Genomic DNA, 20,653 nt, shown 5'->3' with positions numbered 1-20,653 from the left:
CAGCAGAAAGAACCAGTGACTTCTGGTTGCTTCAGTTTTGAGCTCCACAAAAATCCCTGAGGCAAGGGATTTCAAAGCTTGACTTCTTGCTCAGCATTGCAGGGCGGGGGGGCGGCGGGGGGAGGAAAATTGTATGAATGTACACAATTGAATATTTTTAAAATAGTCTCACCAAAACATATAAATAATTAGGTGTACAGGGGTAAATTGTGTACAGGGGTAAATTTCCTCAGGAGGGATGCTGAGGAAACTGTTGGTGGTGGTTGTCTCTGGGGAGTAGGACTAAGGGCGGGTGCAGGAGGCAGTCTCTTTGCATGGTCTACTACACCCTGTGGTTTTGCTTGAGTCCTTTATATTGGTACTTGTTATTTTCATGATGATAAAAGTTTAAGGTTATTAAGTCAAAGAAAAACAAAAATTTTTAGTTCATTAACCAGGAAACACTTTCCTCAACCAAACCTTACCTACCTTAACTACTGTCCTGATTCTATGGCTCAGAATCCTGAGTTCAGGAGTTAATTTGCCCAAGATTACACAATGGCAGAGTCAGGATTTGAAACCACAGTGTCTTACACTTAGGTCTGTGAATGCCCTTTCCCCTACTCCATGCTCTGTCCTCCAGGGCCAGTTCATTCCCCTAAGTTCTTACCTTTCATTGCCCGAGTAATGAGGCCTGACAAGCCCCCTTCATCAGGCCACACTTCTATGCCAAATCCTTGAATACCAATAAATACCTGAAACCATGTTTCAAAATATACTATAAAATGTAAATAAGAATGAGACATCGTTCACCTCAAGTGTATACACAGCAGCCGTGTACACAGTTAACAGGAAAACACATGGGGGAAGTTTAACTTGAAATATTAGGCAAAACCAGTCCTAAAAGAATGAAATAATAAACTTAGGAAAAATTGATTATACCTCTGAATATACCAAAAGTGTATTTTGTTCAGGTCAAATAAAATACGGCTTTATTAACAAATAGCAAATTATGGGTTGCTGCCTATGGTTTGGTTGCTGGCTTAAGGAAGCATTTATGGTGGTTATACATTAATAAGGATTTGTTTTTTATAGGATGCTATAGTTATACATGAAGTCTATGAAGAAGGGGCAGCAGCCCGAGATGGAAGGCTTTGGGCTGGTGACCAGATATTAGAGGTATGTGATTATGAATTCCATTTTACACCAGCAAATATGGTTCCTTTAGTGACCTTGATCCACAGTCAGTTTACCTATTCACTGTCTTCTACTCAACTATATCCTTATTATTTCTTCCAGTGTAACAAAACATGTACTACATTCTTTTTTCTTTTTTTGATGTACATCAAATAACTGTCATTAGAATCATGACAGATTACCAACCTAAATCTGTCTGTGAAAACTTTCTTTAAGTAAAGGAGAAAGTACAACTAAAGGTTCTATAATCAAATGAAACTGTATAATAGTGCAATTTGATTTTTTTGCCTCTCCACCTTACTTAATTCCCTTCTAAAAACACATAGGTATAGACACACACATAAACATGCACACCTGATATTTTAAAAGACTTTATTGCAGCTTTAAGTATTATTTTCTTATCCCTAATAAGTATATTTATGTCAAATGGAGGTCCACGCCATGGTACCTTTGTTTCCTAGCTGATGAAAACGTAGAATCTTCTTCCTTTAGGTGGTATATGGTACTTATTAAAAATTGAAATGCTTAACTTGCCTCTTTTAAAAGGATTCTCATTTAGCAACGGTGTTAAAGCCTTTTAAAAAGAGCCAAGGCAGGCAGTGTCTGAACTAGGAAACGGATGAATGGAAAGTCAATGCCAGGCATTCTGGTAGGTGGAACTAAAGAGCTTTTTCAATGGTGTGAAACCTTTAGGCAACATTTATTTTTTTCATGGGATGAATTTAATTGAATAGTTAACAGTTTATGGTGGGCATGTGCATTTTTGCTTTGCAGCTTTAATGTAGCACATTATGAATGACATCATAGAATTTTATTTTTCCCTTTGGTGGTTCAAGTCCGCCTCCCAAGATGAGACCAGAGTTATAATTAAAGGTAGAAAACATAGGCAAGAAGGGGTTAAAGGAGAGGCCAGGCTGAGTGCAAATTAAATTCAGGGCAAGTTATAGGGTTTCTCTGCAGGCCTTTACTGTGCTTCATCATTGGATTAGGACATATTCCCAGTGCATTCATTAAGATGCAAGTGTATGAGGTTAGAAAAATAAATGTAACCTCTTTGGGAATTGACTTGACTGTTTCAGCATACAACACCATTTTTTAGTGGTCAGGAGTTTTGAGGGTTTTTTTTTCCTCCCTAGATTTTCTAATTAACTGGTGCTATCATAATTGGCTTTATAGAGGAATAGATTGAATATTCAGAAGAGTACAGATGCATACATGTCTCGATAGTTAACATAATTTGTAAGCCCACAAATTTTTCTGTAATGGACACGTGGAACTAAATCTAATATGTGCATTTCTTGTTTATGGCGATGTTTGCACAGGTATAAATTCACAATATAAATCTTTAAATATGTAGTGTTTATTTTATAGCAGTTATACCTCAATAAAAGAAAAAATTTTAATTTATCTATCTGTATTGAATAGACCCTCAGCTGTAGCTGCTGTCTTCCATAAAATATATTCATGTATAAGTGAACACTCAGGACAGATAAGCATGAAGAAAGCAAATTTGTTTTAACTGCAAGGAGAATTTGAAAGGTCAACTAAACCATTTCCTGGCATCTGGCCGAATTGTATTACCCAGTGTGGATGGATGGTCTACACTTCTCATTAAAGATAGCCAGACAGACTCTTCTCTTGCCCCAGACAGGATCTTGTCCACAAAAGCATACCGTGTGTTTAGTTAAGAAATGTAGCTCTCAGGTTGGTCAAGGAACATGTTTCCCTTCTAAGCAGCTTTAGATTCCACATTTGAACTTGTTCCAATTGTGGCTGCTCTGTACAGATGCATAATGAGACATAGTCAGCCTGGGGCCTGCAGGTTGCCTCGAGAAGAAGACAGGCCAGCTTTGGTGATACATTTTGAGACTGTACTTTTTCCAAACAACTGCTTTTCTGCTCATGAGAGTCCTCTGCATGGTGCAGGCTGGCCTTCCATGGTTTTATACTATCTTCATGTTAAATGAGTACAAGCCAGGTTTTGCTTACAAAGATATAGTCCAATAATTTTTTAGTCTGGTAAGATTTATGATTCTGTGATTAACATGAACTGTCTTCTTTCTGGTTCTTTTTTAAGGTTCAGACCCTCCTCTTACCCTACACCTATTCCCATTATCCCCATCTATTTTTGTGCAAGTGGGAGAAGAAAGAGTAGAGGGCTAATGCCTGGTTTTCCCTGTGGGGTAAAATAATGAGGAACTGCTGCCCTAGTTTGGTTATTCTTTCCTTCCAAAGCAGCAGTTCACCCATTTCCCCGAATGCCTGTCTGCCCCAAGGGACATGATACACTCCCATTGACAACTGGGGCTCCCTATGGCCCTTCTCAAATAGGGAACCCTGCTATTACCACTCCTACCCCTCTACAATCAATGTTCTAAATAATGCATCTGGTGCTTATGTAAGGCACTTAAGGTAATATATCACTGCACAATATTCTAGCCACACAGCAATATTTTTCTTACAATTATTGGTGCATTTAATGGTGTCTCTTGATAAGCAGAGGAGAAAATGAAAACTGTGAACTTGGAACAGATCACTTTGATTTGAGCAGACATCTTGATGCTGGCATTTAGTGTGAATTGCTTTTGTAATATTAGAGTTAATGACAGTGCTTTTAATTAAAAGCATAATTGTTAGGGCCTTTCAAAGGGTATTTTAGAGGCTTAGAGAATTCACCTTCAATCACGGAGGTAACTTTTTTCAGTTGAGTAGCAGAAGTGGTCTTGTGTGCCATCTATTGGAATACAGGAAAATAATCAGCTCAGACCACATTTTCTGGAGACATTCTTTTCCCCTTTGTCTGTGGGTTTACCTCACAAACAATGAAAGTGCATTTGTGGGCCTGAAGTGCATTCCTGCGCCTAAAGTAACAGTGAGTGCTGGCACTGAGAAAATACAGCCCTGACTGCAGTTACTTCAATTCCTTTTAAAAATATCAATTCCTAACTTCTGTCAAGCTTAACTTGACAAGCCCTGTGTCGAATGTACTACAGGGTTTATTTCATTTAATCTTCACAACACTACATGGATATTATGATTATTGTTATTATTATTATCTCCAATTTGTGGAAGACAGAGTTGAAGCTGGCCTTGAGTAATCTATGTAAGGTTTCACGTAGTAAGTTAAAATCAGCATTCAAACTGAATTCCATCTATATCCAAAACCCCTGCTTAAACACTGTTATTCTGGGTGTAGTTAATCTAAGTGAGTTCACAGACCCACCAAGATATACCAGAAAAGAAAGAGCAGCTTGAAAATTAGGCTTTTAAACAAATTCTTGACTCATAGCATCAGCTTTAAATAATAGCTCAAAAGTCACCTTCTCCAAGAAGTGCTCATTCTTCTCTTCTCCCTTCTCTGTAACCATTCTTTATGCATGAGTCCTGAGTCTTTGGAATGTTAGAACTGGAAGAGCCTTAGACCAGCCCCTCATTGTACAGATAAAGGAATTGAGGTCCAGAGGTAGGCTTGACCTGCCCAGGACACCCAGGGATGGACCAAAACACAGACTGAAACCAACATCTTGAGAGAACTCTGTCATCCACCTGGCCATGGTCTGGGCCCGTCCTTCCCTTGGTTTGGCTCTTTTCCTAGCTGGGACCTTGAAGAAGTGACCCATGATTCCCTTCATTTGAGCCTGGGCTACTCTGCCTCTTAATTTCCCCCTTGTGTCAAATTGAGTTACCAATATCAATACTTGATTTTTGCTGTGTCAGGGAGCTCCAAAAACCCATTCTAAGAATAAGATGAGGCAGCATGGTATAGAGACTAAGGGTGGAAAGATAATCTGGGTTCAAATTGTGGCTCCTCCATGTACTAGCTTTGTAACCTTGGTCAAGTCACTTAACCTCTCCATGCTTCAGTTTCCTCATCTGTAAAATGGTAATAGTATCAGAGAGTTAGTGTAAGATTGAATGAGGAAATTCTCATAAAGGGCTAATACACAAGCATTTATTAAGTAAATAAATAAGTTGGCTATGATTGCCATTTAACAGACAAGGAAATGGAAGCTCACAGAGTTTACATGACTTGCCCAAATTCACATGATTTTCTAGAAGCGGGACCATGGTTTTACTCAGTACTGCTTCCAGTATAGTCTGCTGTCTAATGCATGGTCCTGTCTATGCTCACTCAGATACAGATTCAAATGAGTGGGCTTCAGGGAGTGTTTGACACTGTCAGAAATACCAGTCACTCATTTCCTTCTGGCCTGTTCTGGAGTAGTCATGATGTTAGCAATTAAGAGTGAGGATGTCAAATTCAATCAGCAAACTGAGTCCAAAGAATGCTGACCAAATACTAATGTTTATTTCCCCTTTGACCTCAATTATATGAGCCAAGTAGTCCCTGCTGTCTCATGTTGAGTTCACAGTAAAGTTCATGGCCACCTAAAATTGCATTATTGTGTGTACTAACCCACCCGCTATGCTTATTTGGGGTGGGGGTGTGTAAGGATTACGGCCTTTGTATCTGAAGCAGCTATGACTGCTAGTGGTCACTCCCTGTGTGCTTTGGGAATGGCTGGACATTTCTGGAGGTTTTTCACTGGTTGGTCAAGGAGCTCCCCCAGACAGAGAGGCCTCTGCTGTCAGCAGCACATCTTGGATGCCCGTCGTTCCAGGTTAATGGGATTGACCTGCGGAGCGCCAGCCACGAAGAAGCCATCACAGCCCTGAGGCAGACCCCCCAGAAGGTGCGACTGGTGGTGTATAGAGACGAGGCGTACTACAGGGATGAGGAGAACTTGGAGGTTTTTCCTGTGGATCTGCAGAAGAAGGCTGGCCGAGGCCTGGGCCTGAGCATCGTTGGGAAGCGGTAAGGAAATGCTGTGAAGGTCAGGATTGATTGGCCTCCTTCCTTCGGAGTTTTAGGGGCTAAAGTCTATAAACACTGAAAGATAAAGCTTAGTATAAACTAATGATATGATTTCTAAAATTAACATTTTTATGAATACTTGAATGAGATAAGTCATGTTTCTGAGCAAGATCTTAACCCAAAAATGTGTCATATAAAGATAGAACTCTAAGCCCAGTCAACCCAGACTGTTCAGACTTTTATGCCCAGGGAGAGTAAGAACAGAGTTTCCAAGGTTCTTTCAACTTGGAGTCACTTAGATCTGAGGCTTGCAGGGGTTAATTAAAGCAACCATACCCAAGAAACAGCTGATATCAAGAAAGAGATTTATATATACAATGTTGGGTTAGGAAAATTGCTTTGCCATAGAGTACCATGTTAATTTCGTACTCTCTTAACTTAAACTAGTTGAGTAGTTCCTGAGACTAGCTGAGTTGACATAGTCGACAGACATAGATTCTTCATGACTATAGTTTTCTATTAAGACAGATGTCCCCAAAATAATAGCTTGCAGCAAAAACGTAGGTAGATCCTCGTGGCTAGGCTACTCTTTTGAAATCTTTGCTGCTTACCCGTGTGATAGGAATTGCAGTAATTACTCCAGAATAATATTAACAGGTTAGAGAAGTAAGTAAGATTTTGAAACTGCAATTCTAGCTTACACAGTTTACTGGCTTTAGATATCTAGTGTGTATTTATTCCAAAAGGGCTGCAGGATTTTCATGTGACACCCCAATATAGCCTTAAATGGCATCAAACATATTCTTAGGAAGAATTGAAGTTGGTTTTACATATATTGTGTCATGTGCCCTCACAGACCTCTGATGACTAGCCTAGTGGTTTTTTCCAGCAGTCCATAAGATACTAGCTACCATTTTTGAGCACTTTTTGCGCCACGTACTGTGTTCTCATGATCTCTTTTTTACTTCAGCACCATAAAACCGTCAATTTGGAAATGCATTACAAAACAAAGGAGCTGAGACTCATATTTCTAAGCAAACTCAGTGGACATCTGGGTACAGAGCAACTAACAGAGCCCATGTTGAAGTTTGCTTTCTTGCTGTGATACACGTGCCTGGAGAGATTCCATTTAGAGTAATGGTTTTTCCTTTATTGTCTCGGAATGGATTGATGAAATAATCTTCATACAACACCAGCATTTTAGATTGAGTCTGTAAGGAACATTTACATTCCTTAGCACAAAAGTTTTCATTATAAAAGATAAGACGTAGGGACTTCCCTGGTGGCACAGTGGTTAAGAATCTGCCTGCTAATGCAGGGAACACAGGTTCAAGCCCTGGTCCAGGAAGATCCCACATGCTGTGGCCCGTGCGCCACAGCTTCTGAGCTCGCATGCCACAACTACTGAAGCCCGTGTGCCCAGAACCCGAGCTCCACAAGAAGAGAAGCCACTGCAATGAGAAGCCCATGCACCGCAATGAAGAGTAGCCCCTGCTCACCGCAACTAGAGAAAGCCCATGCACAGCAACGAACACCCAATGCGGCCAAAAATAATAAATAAATAAAATAAAAAAACAAAAACCCATCTGAGCTAGAATGAGTTCATCTTTAAAAAAAAAGAGATAAGATGTATAAGCTCTCAAAATTCACAATTCTTTGCCTAACAATTCCATGACTAGGAATTTATCCTAACGATATGCTTGTAGATATGTTATTCACTGCACATAGTTTGCAGTAGCTAAAGAATGGAAATAACCTACTGATATATGTCCACCAATAGTTTACTAATAAATGAAATTAAGGAACATTCATAGAATAGTATGTAGCCATAGAAAGAAAACATTGAGGAAGCTCCAAGTGCTAATAAAGACCAGTTGCCAAGGTATTAAGTGAAAAAAGCAAAGTTAAAGAAAACAAAACTGGAGGGAAAAAAGGAGTGTATGTGCATGTATATCCATTTACAAGCATGTGTACTATACCCACATGCATTTGCTTATGTATACACAGAATATCTCTTGGAGATACCCAAGAAATGAGTAACATTGGTTACCTCTGAGAGGGAAACTTGGGGACGGGAACAGAGGTGAGAGGTGAACTCCCTCCCCCTTTTTAACCTCTTGAATTTTGAGACATTTATTATTCATCAAATAAATAAATATAATTAAAACCTTAAAGTAATGAAGGCAGGGAAAGAGAGGGAGAGTGAGAAAGAGACTAGAAATAGATCATATGATAATAATTGAGCTGATCTCTAAGGAAATAACCTGTATGTTTTAATAGTACTTAATTCTACTTTTTAAAGTGTATTTCCATTTTATTTCACTAAAATTATCCTCTTGCAGAAATTATGCCCTTGGGCCAATGAAAGTGAATATTACAGGCAGCGTAAATAGGTATAAGCTACTTAAAGGGCAAGCACTCTGAGGTTTATCATTTGGGAAGAATATCAGTAATCTCAGATTTAATATAGAAATATTAGGTTGTGCCATTACACTGCTTTATGGTATTCACAGAAATGGAAGTGGAGTGTTTATTTCTGACATCGTGAAAGGTGGAGCCGCAGACCTTGATGGGAGATTGATTCAGGGAGACCAGATCTTATCTGTGAATGGGGAGGACATGAGAAGTGCCTCCCAGGAAACAGTGGCCACTATCCTCAAGGTGAGTCCCTAGCTGCTTTCTGCGTGGCTGGTATAACTCAAGTCCAATGGGAACGGTTCTAATCTGGCTTGTTTATAAAATGTGTTGAATTTTATGCTGATTCTAGTTTTTTACTAGAGACCTAATATCTGATTATTTTAACCAATTGGGAATAGCTCTAAAAGAAAGCTATTATACTGACTAACAGGATTGAAGGGAACCCTATTTGGGGATTTAAGCTAGTTTTTCATACTTGTGAGAATTCCAAGTATCCTCAATTGTCCTCTAAATGCATTTGATGGGACAGATTCTCCTGGAGTCACAAAATGTATCCTCCTCCCTCTTGGGCTATATTAACATGAATTCATCAAATCCAGCATTTATTGCTTGAAGGAACATTAAAGATTGTTAAAGACCAAGTCCTTCATCTCACAGTGAAGTCTGAGAAAGTAGAATGGCGTGCCCAAGATCACAGAGCTGCCCTTGAGGGGTTTTCCTGCCACCCAAACTGTCTCTCACTGAAGTTGCCGGGAGACTAAGGCTCAAGGTTCCCTTCCAAGTGTCTCTGCCACATGGACCCTACCTCCCTTGGAAGAAACTGGTTAATAAAAATCCTTGTAAATTGCCATTCAGCTATAACCAGGTGTATCTTACTCTGTTTCACAAATACTATAGCTGTAGGAGCTTTTGCAAAGATAAATGAATTTTATCTTAAAATCCTGCTTTCCTAAAATAGTCAACTATCAGTTATTACTCAAGAGAGGACTTGTATTAGATTACCTCTGTGTTTGATTTTTCTGTCCACCTTTTCACCACTTTTTCTTAATCATTTTACTGCTCACAAATGCTTTCATCAGAAGGGAAAAGGAAGAGAAAGGAGGTGAATTGAAATGTAATCCTTTTAACGTGTTTAAAGAAGTCGCAAAATCATGAGATGAATAGCATTGAGCTGATACATTTTTGTGACCTTGTGTGATTTTTTTGATAACTGAATTTCCTTTCTACCTGCAGCCTTCATCAACCATTTACAGTTCTTGGCTGCAGAGAGAGGAGTGGAGGCAGTGCCATGAGAATTTAGAACAGAAATCCTACTGTTTTTCACCTCTGTTCTTTTCTTGTCTTCCCAAGTGTGCACAGGGGCTTGTGCAGCTAGAGATTGGAAGACTCCGAGCTGGTTCCTGGACCTCCTCGAGGAAGACATCACAGAACAGTCAGGTTGTTGATGGCGTCCCGTTAGACTGGCTCACCTGTCCCAATTGGGAGAAAGTTCCCCATTTCATAAATGATTGTTTGGAAATAATGTGTAATATACAGCATTTTCACAACACCAAGTTCGGTGTACTTTAATGTGTTTGAAATAAAAAGTGAAAGGTGGGATGGGAATTCATTAATCCCTAGATTTTTCTCTCCTTTATTGCCTGCATATGTTTTCTTAGAACCCCTTTTCTCTCCCACTATTAGTTCTATATTGCCTAGGCATTGCATGTACACAGCTGTGTTTATTTAAAAAAAGAAAGCAGTAACATCTGGTGGCAATTTGACCCTCATTAGCACAACATTGTTCTATTCATTCAATTAAATATTGCTATAAAGTTAACTTGCGAATAGCCACTCACACATGCTGAGAGCAATTAATGGTATATTCCTGGGAGAGCAAAGTGGGGGGAGGGGGTTCTCCTGTGGGAGGGAGGCCTTAGTGGGTGATATTTTGTGGGTTAGCAAACATCTCATGTTTATTTGCAAGGCTGATATAAGTGCCACTTTTTTTTCAACAAAGTATATTTCACTGTATTTTTTTTTCATTGTAGTGGCTGACAAAATCAAGACGGTAGACGATATGTTAAGTCCCATTTGGTACATAATGAAACTATAGAAACTTACATGTGACCCCCAATCCCTTTTGTGGGTTATTAGATGGGCCTTTGTTTGAGGTTAAAAGCATGACTTTTGGTCTCCTTCCTAATTTCCTTAAAGCCACTCCAAGGCCTTTGTTTAGATGATGTTCTGATTTTATGGTTAGCACACAGGTGCTTCTAGAATTAAGTTAGCTGCCCCTTTTGCCTCATTGGTGTTAGAAAATGAGTGAAGAAAAAACGACATTGTTCAGATAGGTTCACAGATTAGTTGGCTTGTTTTAGATAATCATCAGAGCAATCAAACCCAATAAATATCATGTTAAGTTTGGAACTATTTTATTTTTATTTTTTGCATTTCTGGTTTATGTAATGGGCAGCAAATATCATGTGTACTAAGAGACAGTGGTGCAGTAGGATTCTAGAGGTCAGTAGTTGGTGAGGACTCTGACCAGACTTGTATCAAAAGTGGGAACTTGAGATGCAAAATAGTTGTCTTGGCTTCTTCCTTAATGGAAGATTCAACTTGAGTGATTTCATTGAAGCCCTATTGTACATAGGGGTTAGAATGCAGAATGAACAATACTGGAGACAAAATTTTTCTTCCTGGAGAGTAAGGGAGGGCAACACAGAAGGGGTTCAATTGGGTCTCACTCCAAAAGGAGTTTGATAGACTGAAAAGAGAGAAAAGGTATCCCAGACAGAGGGTGTAGCATAGGCAAAGGCACAAAGGGGTACAAGGAATTCCAGTGTTTTAAGAAAATTTTGGACTGACAGTTGAGGTGGTAGGTAGAACTGGATTTCTGTCCTTGAGGAATGTATATGTGCATCTTAGTGATGAATAAAGTTTACACTCAGGTTAAATACAAAACTAACAAATTTAGAGGCTCTATTATTAAAGGTCAAAAACCCACCATGACCATTTATCTGTTATGTAAATGTGAGCTGTCATATTTCAGAAACCTGGGACGAAGTATCAATTACTTTTCTTTAACCTCTTTGCACAGAATTTTTATTTCAGAGGGTAGAAGTTTAATTCAATTTTAAGCAAAGCAGAAAATATATTTTATCCTTACTTTGTCCTTAAAATTATGACCTAGATGATATGAGAGTCTGTACTGATATGTAGCTAATGGGAAGAAGGCTTGTAGCAGGCTGTGAAAAGGAAGTGTCCTCCATCTTCAAGAATTGAATATCAGCCCATGACCCAGATGGAGAAAAAGAGGAACTCATTCCCAAACATTTCCCCTCCAAACCTTTTTAAAGCAGTCAGGACTCTCTAGGGGCACAGATTTCCTTCTGGGCAATTATAAGATAGGGAGACAGATGCCTCCTTTTGAGGGTCTAGGAGAATTTTAACTCGTGGACCTGGCCTAGAGAAAGTGGGTTCATTAAGAGGGATCTTCTAGCCATGGGGCTACCAAGGCTCTTTTTTAAAAAAGTGTTTTCCTACCAACCAGGAAAGGCTATCTTTACTCTGCAGAGGAAAATGTATAATGGTAAAAACACTTGAGAAATCTTTTCCTCAGATAACTGAGGGAGCACTGCCAGGCAAAGTTCATATTTCTAAAGGCCTTGACAAACACAATGTTCTGAGATTTTGTTTAGGCAAAGGTTATAATATGCTGTACTTCCTCATTTCTGAGTAGTTATCTATTATAGCACCATTGATTTAAATCATATCCTTTCAGGAAAAACATAAAAACACTCCTTTATATATATATCCATTGTGAAGTGTACTGATGTCTGTAACTTACTCTGAAATGAATTTTTTAAAGACAAAATGAGTGATGAATAGATATGTAACAAAAAAATAGTAAAATATTAATTGGAATCTAGGCGGTGTGTCTACTGTATCATTCAACTTTTCTGTATATTTGAAATTTTTCATATTTAAGGAATGTTAAAATATTAACTTTCATCATACTAAGGAAATGGATCAAATTATAATTTGTCAGGTAATAATTATGGTCTTAGGTTTACCTCAAAATTTTGAGGCAGTTAAAGCATAACCATGAGAATTTGGTAGAAAAAATCCTTTATTCATTAGTGGTGTCATTATTTTCTGCATTGGAGAGATCCTTCACTGTGCATGTGATTTTCATTGCATATGATTTTCATTGAATAGCCACTAACCAAACATGACTATACATTATCTAAATTTATTTAAATAAACATTAGATTTATTTAAAAATGACAGTAATGGAGGTATAACAGATTGAGCTGAATTATTACCAACTCTAGGAAAATCTTTGAGGAAAAAAAATTTTAATATTCCTAAAATAATATATTCCCCTGATATTTACTGCTTTTTCTTACAGTTGAGGGTTCTATTTGATCAAGTTCCTATAAATCTAGATTTTATTATATTTGTTTTAGCAAAATAGATCAGTAATTTAGACAAAAAGAAAATAAATGTTGCCTGTAGTCCCAAATGACACTTAGTGGCATTAACTGATCATATGTAAACACTGTAACAGGCTAGGAAAATGTTTCTGATTTCATGTGGAGCACAAAAAGCTGAAATTACTGCACATTTTCTACCTTGATGATTGAAACCACATATAAAAGCACATATAATGGAGAAAGTAGTGGAGCAAATGTTAAATGGGATTGTTTAGGGTGATAAGAGAGGGAGTGTGAGTAATTTTCGTTTTCTTTTCTGGCCTCCACAGAATTTTCTATTACATGGTTATGGTTACTTCAGTAAGTAAAATAGTAGTAATAAGTATGAATTTCTAAGACTGACCACTGAGTTTCCTTTTCAGCAGAGTCAGCACAGCACACACAGCAGCCTTCATCCTTCCCTTGCTCCTGTTATCACCAGCCTGCAAAACCTGGTTGGCACAAAAAGAGCTTTGGATCCTTCCCCAAAAAACTCAGGTATTACTTGAGACACACCCTCAGCAAAACGATCCTGTTACCCAATTAAAAAAATTTTTTTTTAATTTTTATTGGAGTATAGTTGATTTACAATATTGTGTTAGTTTCAGGTGTACAGCAAAAATATTTTTAAATCTTTGAACATGGCCACATAAGCCCCAAGCTTTCTGAAAGGCCTGTTCTAAAGGAAGGAAAGCCATAGAGATTCATTTTTCGAATGTGCCTTTAACTTTACACATGAAAAAGAGAAAAGCGGAAATCTAAAGTACTTCATAAAGTAAAACCATTTCCAGAGAGAAAATTTTAAAATTACAGGTCCCTCGAGGAAGGTCAGAAGTGCATATCCCATCATGGGTGGGGTGGGGAAGGCATCTTTTTAAGCCTTTCCTTGGGTAAGGTTATCTTTGAGGTGGAAAAATGTTCAGTGAAACAAAAATGGCTCACCCTCCAAGCCATTTAATCACCATATTCCAGGCAGCGGCTGCTACAGGCCATCAGCTTTTGTCAGACCAAATGATTATGGCCACATCTATCTCAAACAGAGAGGACTTGTTTAAAATAGAGGATATAGCCCCTGATTGATAGTCACCAGTTTGAATTTTGAGAAAGGGTATAATGCCTGCTTGCCTCAGTATTCCCTCCTGAAAGACCTAGAAAATGATACCTTTTTCATGGGACAATATTATATCCTAAATATATTGTCTCTTACTTTTAAAAAGTTAATTTGTTGTTTCTTCATAGGCACAGATGTGGGACTAAGGACCATTGAGATAATCAGGGTAAGTCAGTTATTTTGCTTTTTTTCTAATTTGTGTTATATAATATGTACATCTTTCCCTCAATACAATATATTGTATTGTTAGTGTGTTCTTTTAAGTTACTGAAGGCAGTATATGGTCTGTGTAACACAAGCAGCCTTAGGAAAATATAGTAAAGCACGTACATGACCACTGTGAACTTCTTGGTGCACCACATTCACTTCATTTTGTGCACTGTGTTTAAGTTTTAAAAAACAAAAATTGGTATCATATTAGACATACTCTTGTAGCTTGTCTTTTTTACTTTAAAGCATGGACTTTTAGCCATGTGAATATTTTTTGACAGCAGATGGTATGATTTTTGTCAGTTACATAGTATTCCATTGTATGAATGTGCTATAATTTTTCTTAACCAATGTCCTCTTATTAAACAATTAGCATATTTCTCAACTTTCGCCATCTTTTATAACAAAATGTCTTTGTATTTTCTTTTTGGCTCATATCATGGGTGATTTCTTTAGGATTAATTCTTAGAAATGAAATTGTTGAGTCAAAATCCACACTTGTTTAAAGGCTTTTATATATAATGCCAAATTGCCCCTCTGAGAAGATTGTGTAAAATGCATTTCAGTTCATAAAGTTGTCAAATCCTGATTTTCAGACTCCTGATAATCCTGTGCGATTTTTCAGACTCCTGTGTGATATCCAGAATATTGGCAAGCAGTTTTATTTTGCTTATTCTTACCATTAAATTTGGGATTCAAGCAATAGTGAAAAACATTATGACCTTGTTGTAATCATGGATCAACTTCAATAAAGTGATATCCAGCTTAACTTAGTTCTCTGGACTCAATTATAGTTGTGTTTAAAGACACTACCATTTATTATCTCTATGACCTTTGTCAAGTTACTTAACCTCAATTTGCTTATCTGTAGATTGGGGGTGATAACCCTTACATCACAAGGTAAATCTTGTTGTGTGGATTAAGCATACAGTATACTTAGCATAGTACCTAGTTCATCATGAATGTCCAGGAATTCATTATTATTAACTACAGCTTTGACTAAATCTGCCTTATTTGTTCCCAGTATCTTTCCACCAGAGTGGCAACTCAAATGTTCCTCGTATGGGGAAGTTAAATGTACCAACATGTGCATAATTATGGATAAATTAAGGAAACATCACAATGGATTTGAACAAAGCCAAATTATTCCATAAATTTCTCCTCATTCCAAGATTTATAACATATCATTTTATGTTTCCTTAGTCATTTCAGCTGCTTGTTTTCACAGGCTTTTATAAAAAGGCCTGCTCCTACCCACCCTGTTCTCCCACATACAGTCCGAGCAGAAACTTTATAATGAAACACATCTTACCATTTGCATGTAGCGTTTTACTATTGATGCATTCAGAAAATAGAAGCTAGACAGAAACACTTTGGAAAACAGAATATTAAAGTTGTTGTCATTTTGTTCTTTTTCCTTTGTCCAACTTTATCGAGGTCAAATTGAAACTCACTAACCTGTGTATGTTTTTAAGTGATCAGGTAAAACTGCAGAAGCCTTGCAACCCTGTAGGTCCCTTTTCTGCAACCACTCCCCTAACATTTATGTCATTGTTGTCATATGTTTACATCTACATAAATTGAGAACCCCACCAGACAATGGTATCATCTTGGCTATAAACTGTCCTGCATATTTGAAAAAACTTAACAAGAAATTGATCACATTTTACTGGTTCTTTGCATGTTGAGTAACTTAGGGGTTTTTCCCAGCCCTGGTGAATGTTATGCTGTGTAGACTCTGAAGAATGCTGGTGTTTATGTTTTAGCAGGCATCCACCCAGTTAGACTCAGACTGCAAGTTATGTCACCTTTTGTAAGTGGTGGTTCAAAACTCAGTTCAGTTCCCGAGTGTGGGTCTGTCCCTCATATGCGTGGCTTAGACTGAACCTGAGAATTCTGTGGATTCACTCACAGAGGGACAGGATCCCCCTCTCTGACTCTCTCTACTCTAGTTTTCTTCCTTCATTCTCCAGCCATCAGGGCTCCTTTTCCTGGTTCCTCTGACCAGAAAGATGGGAGTTAACATCAAAGTTTTAGCAGTTTGCCCCACCTTGACAGCTCCTTGACTGGGTCTTGTCTTCAGGACAAAGCTGCCAGGAAAACAACTGGGAAATACACCCTCTGCTGTCGTTTCTCCAAGTTTTGGGTCTCCACCACAATTTCTTTGAGTTTCTTTACTTTTCAGAAGTCTCAGGTAGTTGTACTTTAAATTTTGACAAGAGGTCTTCATTTTCATCAGTAGGAGAAGGATGCTATAGAGTGTGTACGCCACCATGCTGAAACTGGAACTTGTCATTTATTCTTTTAGTGATTTTTAAAATGTTAACCCTGGGATATAAATGTGGGGGAAACCTGCAGAAAGGCCAGAATCTCTTCACCAGGGTTGGAGTGAACAAAACTGCCTCATCTCATAATCTCAGAGAACATTTTCGGTCGCATGTTACTTCTCTCTCCAAACTCTGTACTCACTACAGTGGGTGTCTTCAAAGATCCTTTGTTCTAGCATAGTCCTGCAGCTCTTCCAGAGCCAAGTGTGTTTGTTCACACCCAGAAGAGCATGAGATGTGCAGTAATTGAATTGTAAACACCATATGAGGACATACTTGCCAAGTCTGCATCAAAATTGGCCACTAAACTGAGCAGTAGCATAGGGTTGTTTTTCTTTGTTTGTTTTTACTCCTCCTGTTGCCTTTTCCTGAGCCCTTTCTGTGGGCCAGGACTGCACTATATCACCTCATTTAATCCTCAGATCAACACTGTGAGGTAGGTGGTTTTCTTCCCACTTTATGCGTAGGGATGGAAACTCTAAGAGGTTAAGGAACTTCTTTAGCACCCCCAGCTAATTAAGTACTCCAGCTAATTAAGAGCTGAAACACTGGTCTTTCTGACTTCAAAGGCGCTATGGTTAACTCCTAGGTTACCCTAGCCTCCTGCATCATGGAGGGATTTTATTCAACAGCTATCTGGGGACAGTCAGGTTGTGCTCTTTGTTAAACATATAAATAAGCCTTGTTTTCCTTCGTTTTTTAGGAGCTCAGCGATGCCCTTGGAATCAGTATTGCTGGAGGAAAAGGAAGTCCCTTAGGAGATATCCCAATATTTATTGCCATGATTCAGGCCAGCGGTGTGGCCGCACGTACACAGAAGCTTAAAGTAAACAAAGGGGATGGTGAAGTGCTCTCAGCATGTGATGTGGTGGGTGGGAGAGGCCAAGGCAGCTAGGGACACTGTGTTTAAAACTGGAATTCCAGCAGCTATCAGAGACCCACACTGAGGGCAAAATGCATTAGAGAAAGTTTATACCTGAAATTCATTATGTCCCTTAACATATAAAAATAGTATCATTTGTGTCAAAGCTTCTCAGTGAAAGAAGAAATTGCAGCTCATTTGCAAAGCCTCCCATATCATTTTTAGCACCTCATTCCACCCAAAATTGATTTTCACCTGAGAGATTTGACCTTGGACTCTTCCTTCCACCAAAAGAATCAACATCCTTATGAATTTTCCCCCCATCACTCCTTAATCTTAACTTAGGTAGAAAAAATAAAGCAGAAAACATTTGGCTTCCTCAATAGAGCTTTATTGAACAGGTAATTTGTACACCCCACTATTACTGGCAAATGGATGTATGCAACATTACCATTACCAAGGTACAAAGGTGGCCTGCCGGGCCTTTTAATAATCAAATCTGACCCCTTTCTTGTTTCTTTGATTGGTCTGTATTTGGGGAAAACCATAAAAATTCCTCATGCTTCTGGAACATGCATACACAATAGAGACACAGAATCTTCACAATAGCCACAAATGGGAAATACGACTTACAAAGAATTTTAAGCATTCTTCTCAAATTTAATTTTTCTTAATGATAGTGATTTTTCTCCCACTTTTGTACCTTCAGGTTGGAGATCGGATTGTCAGCATTAATGGGCAACCTTTGGATGGGCTGTCTCACGCAGATGTGGTTAATCTGCTGAAGAACGCCTACGGGCGCATTATCCTGCAGGTATTGCGATCAATGGAACTCGCAGCTGCGAGAGGCAGATAAGTGGTGTGCAAAAAAGATTGAGCGTCACTGGCAGGAGGCATCACTGCCCAGCAGGGTGCCTGCCGATGTGAATTATGAAGGTTGAAAGCAAGAAATTATTATTTGTATTCAGAAATTCTTTAATGCCACCCATACAGGCAGTGAACCTGATTATATGAAAGCATAACAAGGGGAGAAAAATTACCCTTTGCTTCACATGATAAATCAACAAGGCTTTTAGCTTCTGGTGTTCTTTTGCAAATCAAAGTTTGCAAGGAATAGAAAATGATTCCTTTTCTCATGCCCCAAAACTGTGTCTGAACTGCCCAAGTGCTGTTTCTTCCACTCCTTTTAAAGGAAGGGAAAAGTAACAATGCTCTTTCTCCTGTAGCATAAATGATTGCCAACACTGCTAAATGCTCACCACATAGTAGTCATCAACTAAGGCAGACAATCATATTTCAGCTGTGGTCCCCAAGAGTATTGTCCAGAGGCACAGGGAAATATACCAGGAAGTAAAAACGAGGTGTGCTGTTAATCACCCCTCCTTCGATTTTAGCACTTTGAATATCTCTGAGATTGATATCGTGTAGTGAGTGAGAGGCAGCGTACTGGCAGCCAGTTTTGTTAATAAGTTCCTCCCAAAATGTATGATTATAATCACCATACTTCTGTAGGGTTAGTATTAAATGGTTTATAGGTAAAAAGAATAAAATCCACCATTTTGTATCTCAGAGAGAGGGCAAGCCAGCCCCTCTAATCATTCTAGCCTTTAAATAATCAGTTCGAATTGAGAAACCATAACTTTGGGGAGGACCAATTTGTGGTGCTCAACTCTCACATCTCAAATGTCTAAGTCCAAAGTGCCAAAACAGACATTTAAGAAAAAGTCAATGGCTTTCAGTACATAGGAAGGGAATCGTAAAGTACTGCCAGTGGTTTCAAGGGAGTTTATGTGATAGGCAACATGTTATTCAGTGATCTGGGTCCCCAAGTTTCTGTTGAACACAAACAGGAACGCTGTGTGGACTGGCTGTAGAGTCGACTTCCTTTGTCCTCATCCTCATGGGTTACCTCTCGTACCACCTTCCACTGCTCCGTCATCCTCAGAACCTGCAAATCCTTGTTTTTTTTTGTTTGCAGCCCTTGCTCTTCCTTCGAGTTATGCTGACCCCTAGAGGCCGTACAAGTGCAACTCTTCAATCTCAGAGCTGTGGCCCATTAGTTATACAGAATTTTACCAGGAAGTTATCAAATGATAACTATGTCAAGAAAAAAAAAGTGTTTCCCTTAGCAGAATCTAGTATTATTAACATTTTTATATACCAGTATAATTTGTTCAGCTCCACCTTCTTCACAAAGAAATGAGAAGACACGGTGTAAAAGTGTAACATTACGTAAAATACTTTAAGTGGAAATGAACTCATGCTCTCCCATGAAGAATTAACCCTTCATTCAGCCAAATACTTTTGAAGGGATTCCTTATTTTTCCTATTTCTGCATTTTAAGAAAATGACTTTTGGTTTCAGAATGTTCTCTTGTGTTAATCACATTAGTTGGTGATGTTATTTTGTAACAGGTGCTGTTAAAAACTTAATGGAATCCTTTGGGATTTTGACAGTTGTGATCTACACAACTCTGGGTATGGAGCACATGTGCTCTCAAAGGCTTTAAACACAGAACTCAGGGAATTCTTACGCCCTGCAACAGACGCCTTTCAGTTGCATAGTCGTATTCACTTTAATTAAAACAATGTGCATGGAATGGTACCAGCAATACAATTATCACAGCTGACTTGTCAGTAGGTAATCATTTTTATTATCAGGTGAGCCAGCCCATTGTCAGAATAGTAGAGAAGGTCAGATAGTTGTGTCTGATGATGTGGAAAAGACTTATTGTCGGTGCATATGGGAAGCGGTCAGCAAGTGCTGATGGCACAGGGAAGATTAGGTCTGGGTCAGTGGACTGGAGGGTGCAGAAGGGGAAGAGAGTGGAGGAGACAACTTCTAGAAGCTTCTCCCCATAGTTTAAATTGCTATTGCTAGGTATAGTAAGGAAGTAGATATTTCTGCCCTTAAAGTCTGATGGTTTCTTAGTGTCAATTATAGATTGGTCAGTGGGGATTGATTTGGGTATAGGGGTCATTTCAAATGTTCTCAACTATATTTGCTTCTGTAGTCTGATAGTTTGCCTGGTTTAGTTCTTTTGTCTATGAACTACCATAAAACCTTTTTTTGGACAAAATCAGGTAACCCAGACTCTCTTCTAGAAAATTTTGTTTTTACCTCTTTCTTTGACAATATAGAAGATAAAAAGAGCACATCAGGAATTTTTGTCACTAAATGAACTTGTGGGGTTTGTTCTGGATCCAAACATTTTAGAATGTAGAATGTGGATGGAGGCAGCACTAACTAAACCAGGGAATATAGGAAGGGCAT

At 38.6% G+C, this 20,653-nt stretch overlaps 1 protein-coding gene across 1 annotated transcript in view; it reads left to right on the top strand.

The window, feature by feature from the left end:
- Positions 1–20,653, top strand: part of PATJ (PATJ crumbs cell polarity complex component) — a 348,566-nt gene that overhangs the window by 301,251 nt on the left and 26,662 nt on the right. The window contains exons 34-41 of the mRNA XM_081223688.1: positions 1,075–1,158; positions 5,799–5,992; positions 8,506–8,653; positions 9,761–9,847; positions 13,254–13,368; positions 14,110–14,147; positions 17,222–17,344; positions 18,090–18,194. Of these exons, the coding sequence (XP_081079814.1) occupies positions 1,075–1,158; positions 5,799–5,992; positions 8,506–8,653; positions 9,761–9,847; positions 13,254–13,368; positions 14,110–14,147; positions 17,222–17,344; positions 18,090–18,194 (894 nt within the window). The remainder of the gene's footprint in view (positions 1–1,074; positions 1,159–5,798; positions 5,993–8,505; positions 8,654–9,760; positions 9,848–13,253; positions 13,369–14,109; positions 14,148–17,221; positions 17,345–18,089; positions 18,195–20,653) is intronic.

This window comes from Mesoplodon bidens (assembly GCF_964165515.1).
Source record: "Mesoplodon bidens genome assembly, chromosome: 2".
Classification (NCBI taxonomy): Eukaryota; Metazoa; Chordata; class Mammalia; order Artiodactyla; family Ziphiidae; genus Mesoplodon; species Mesoplodon bidens.
This window is presented reverse-complemented; position numbering and strand designations above follow the sequence as displayed.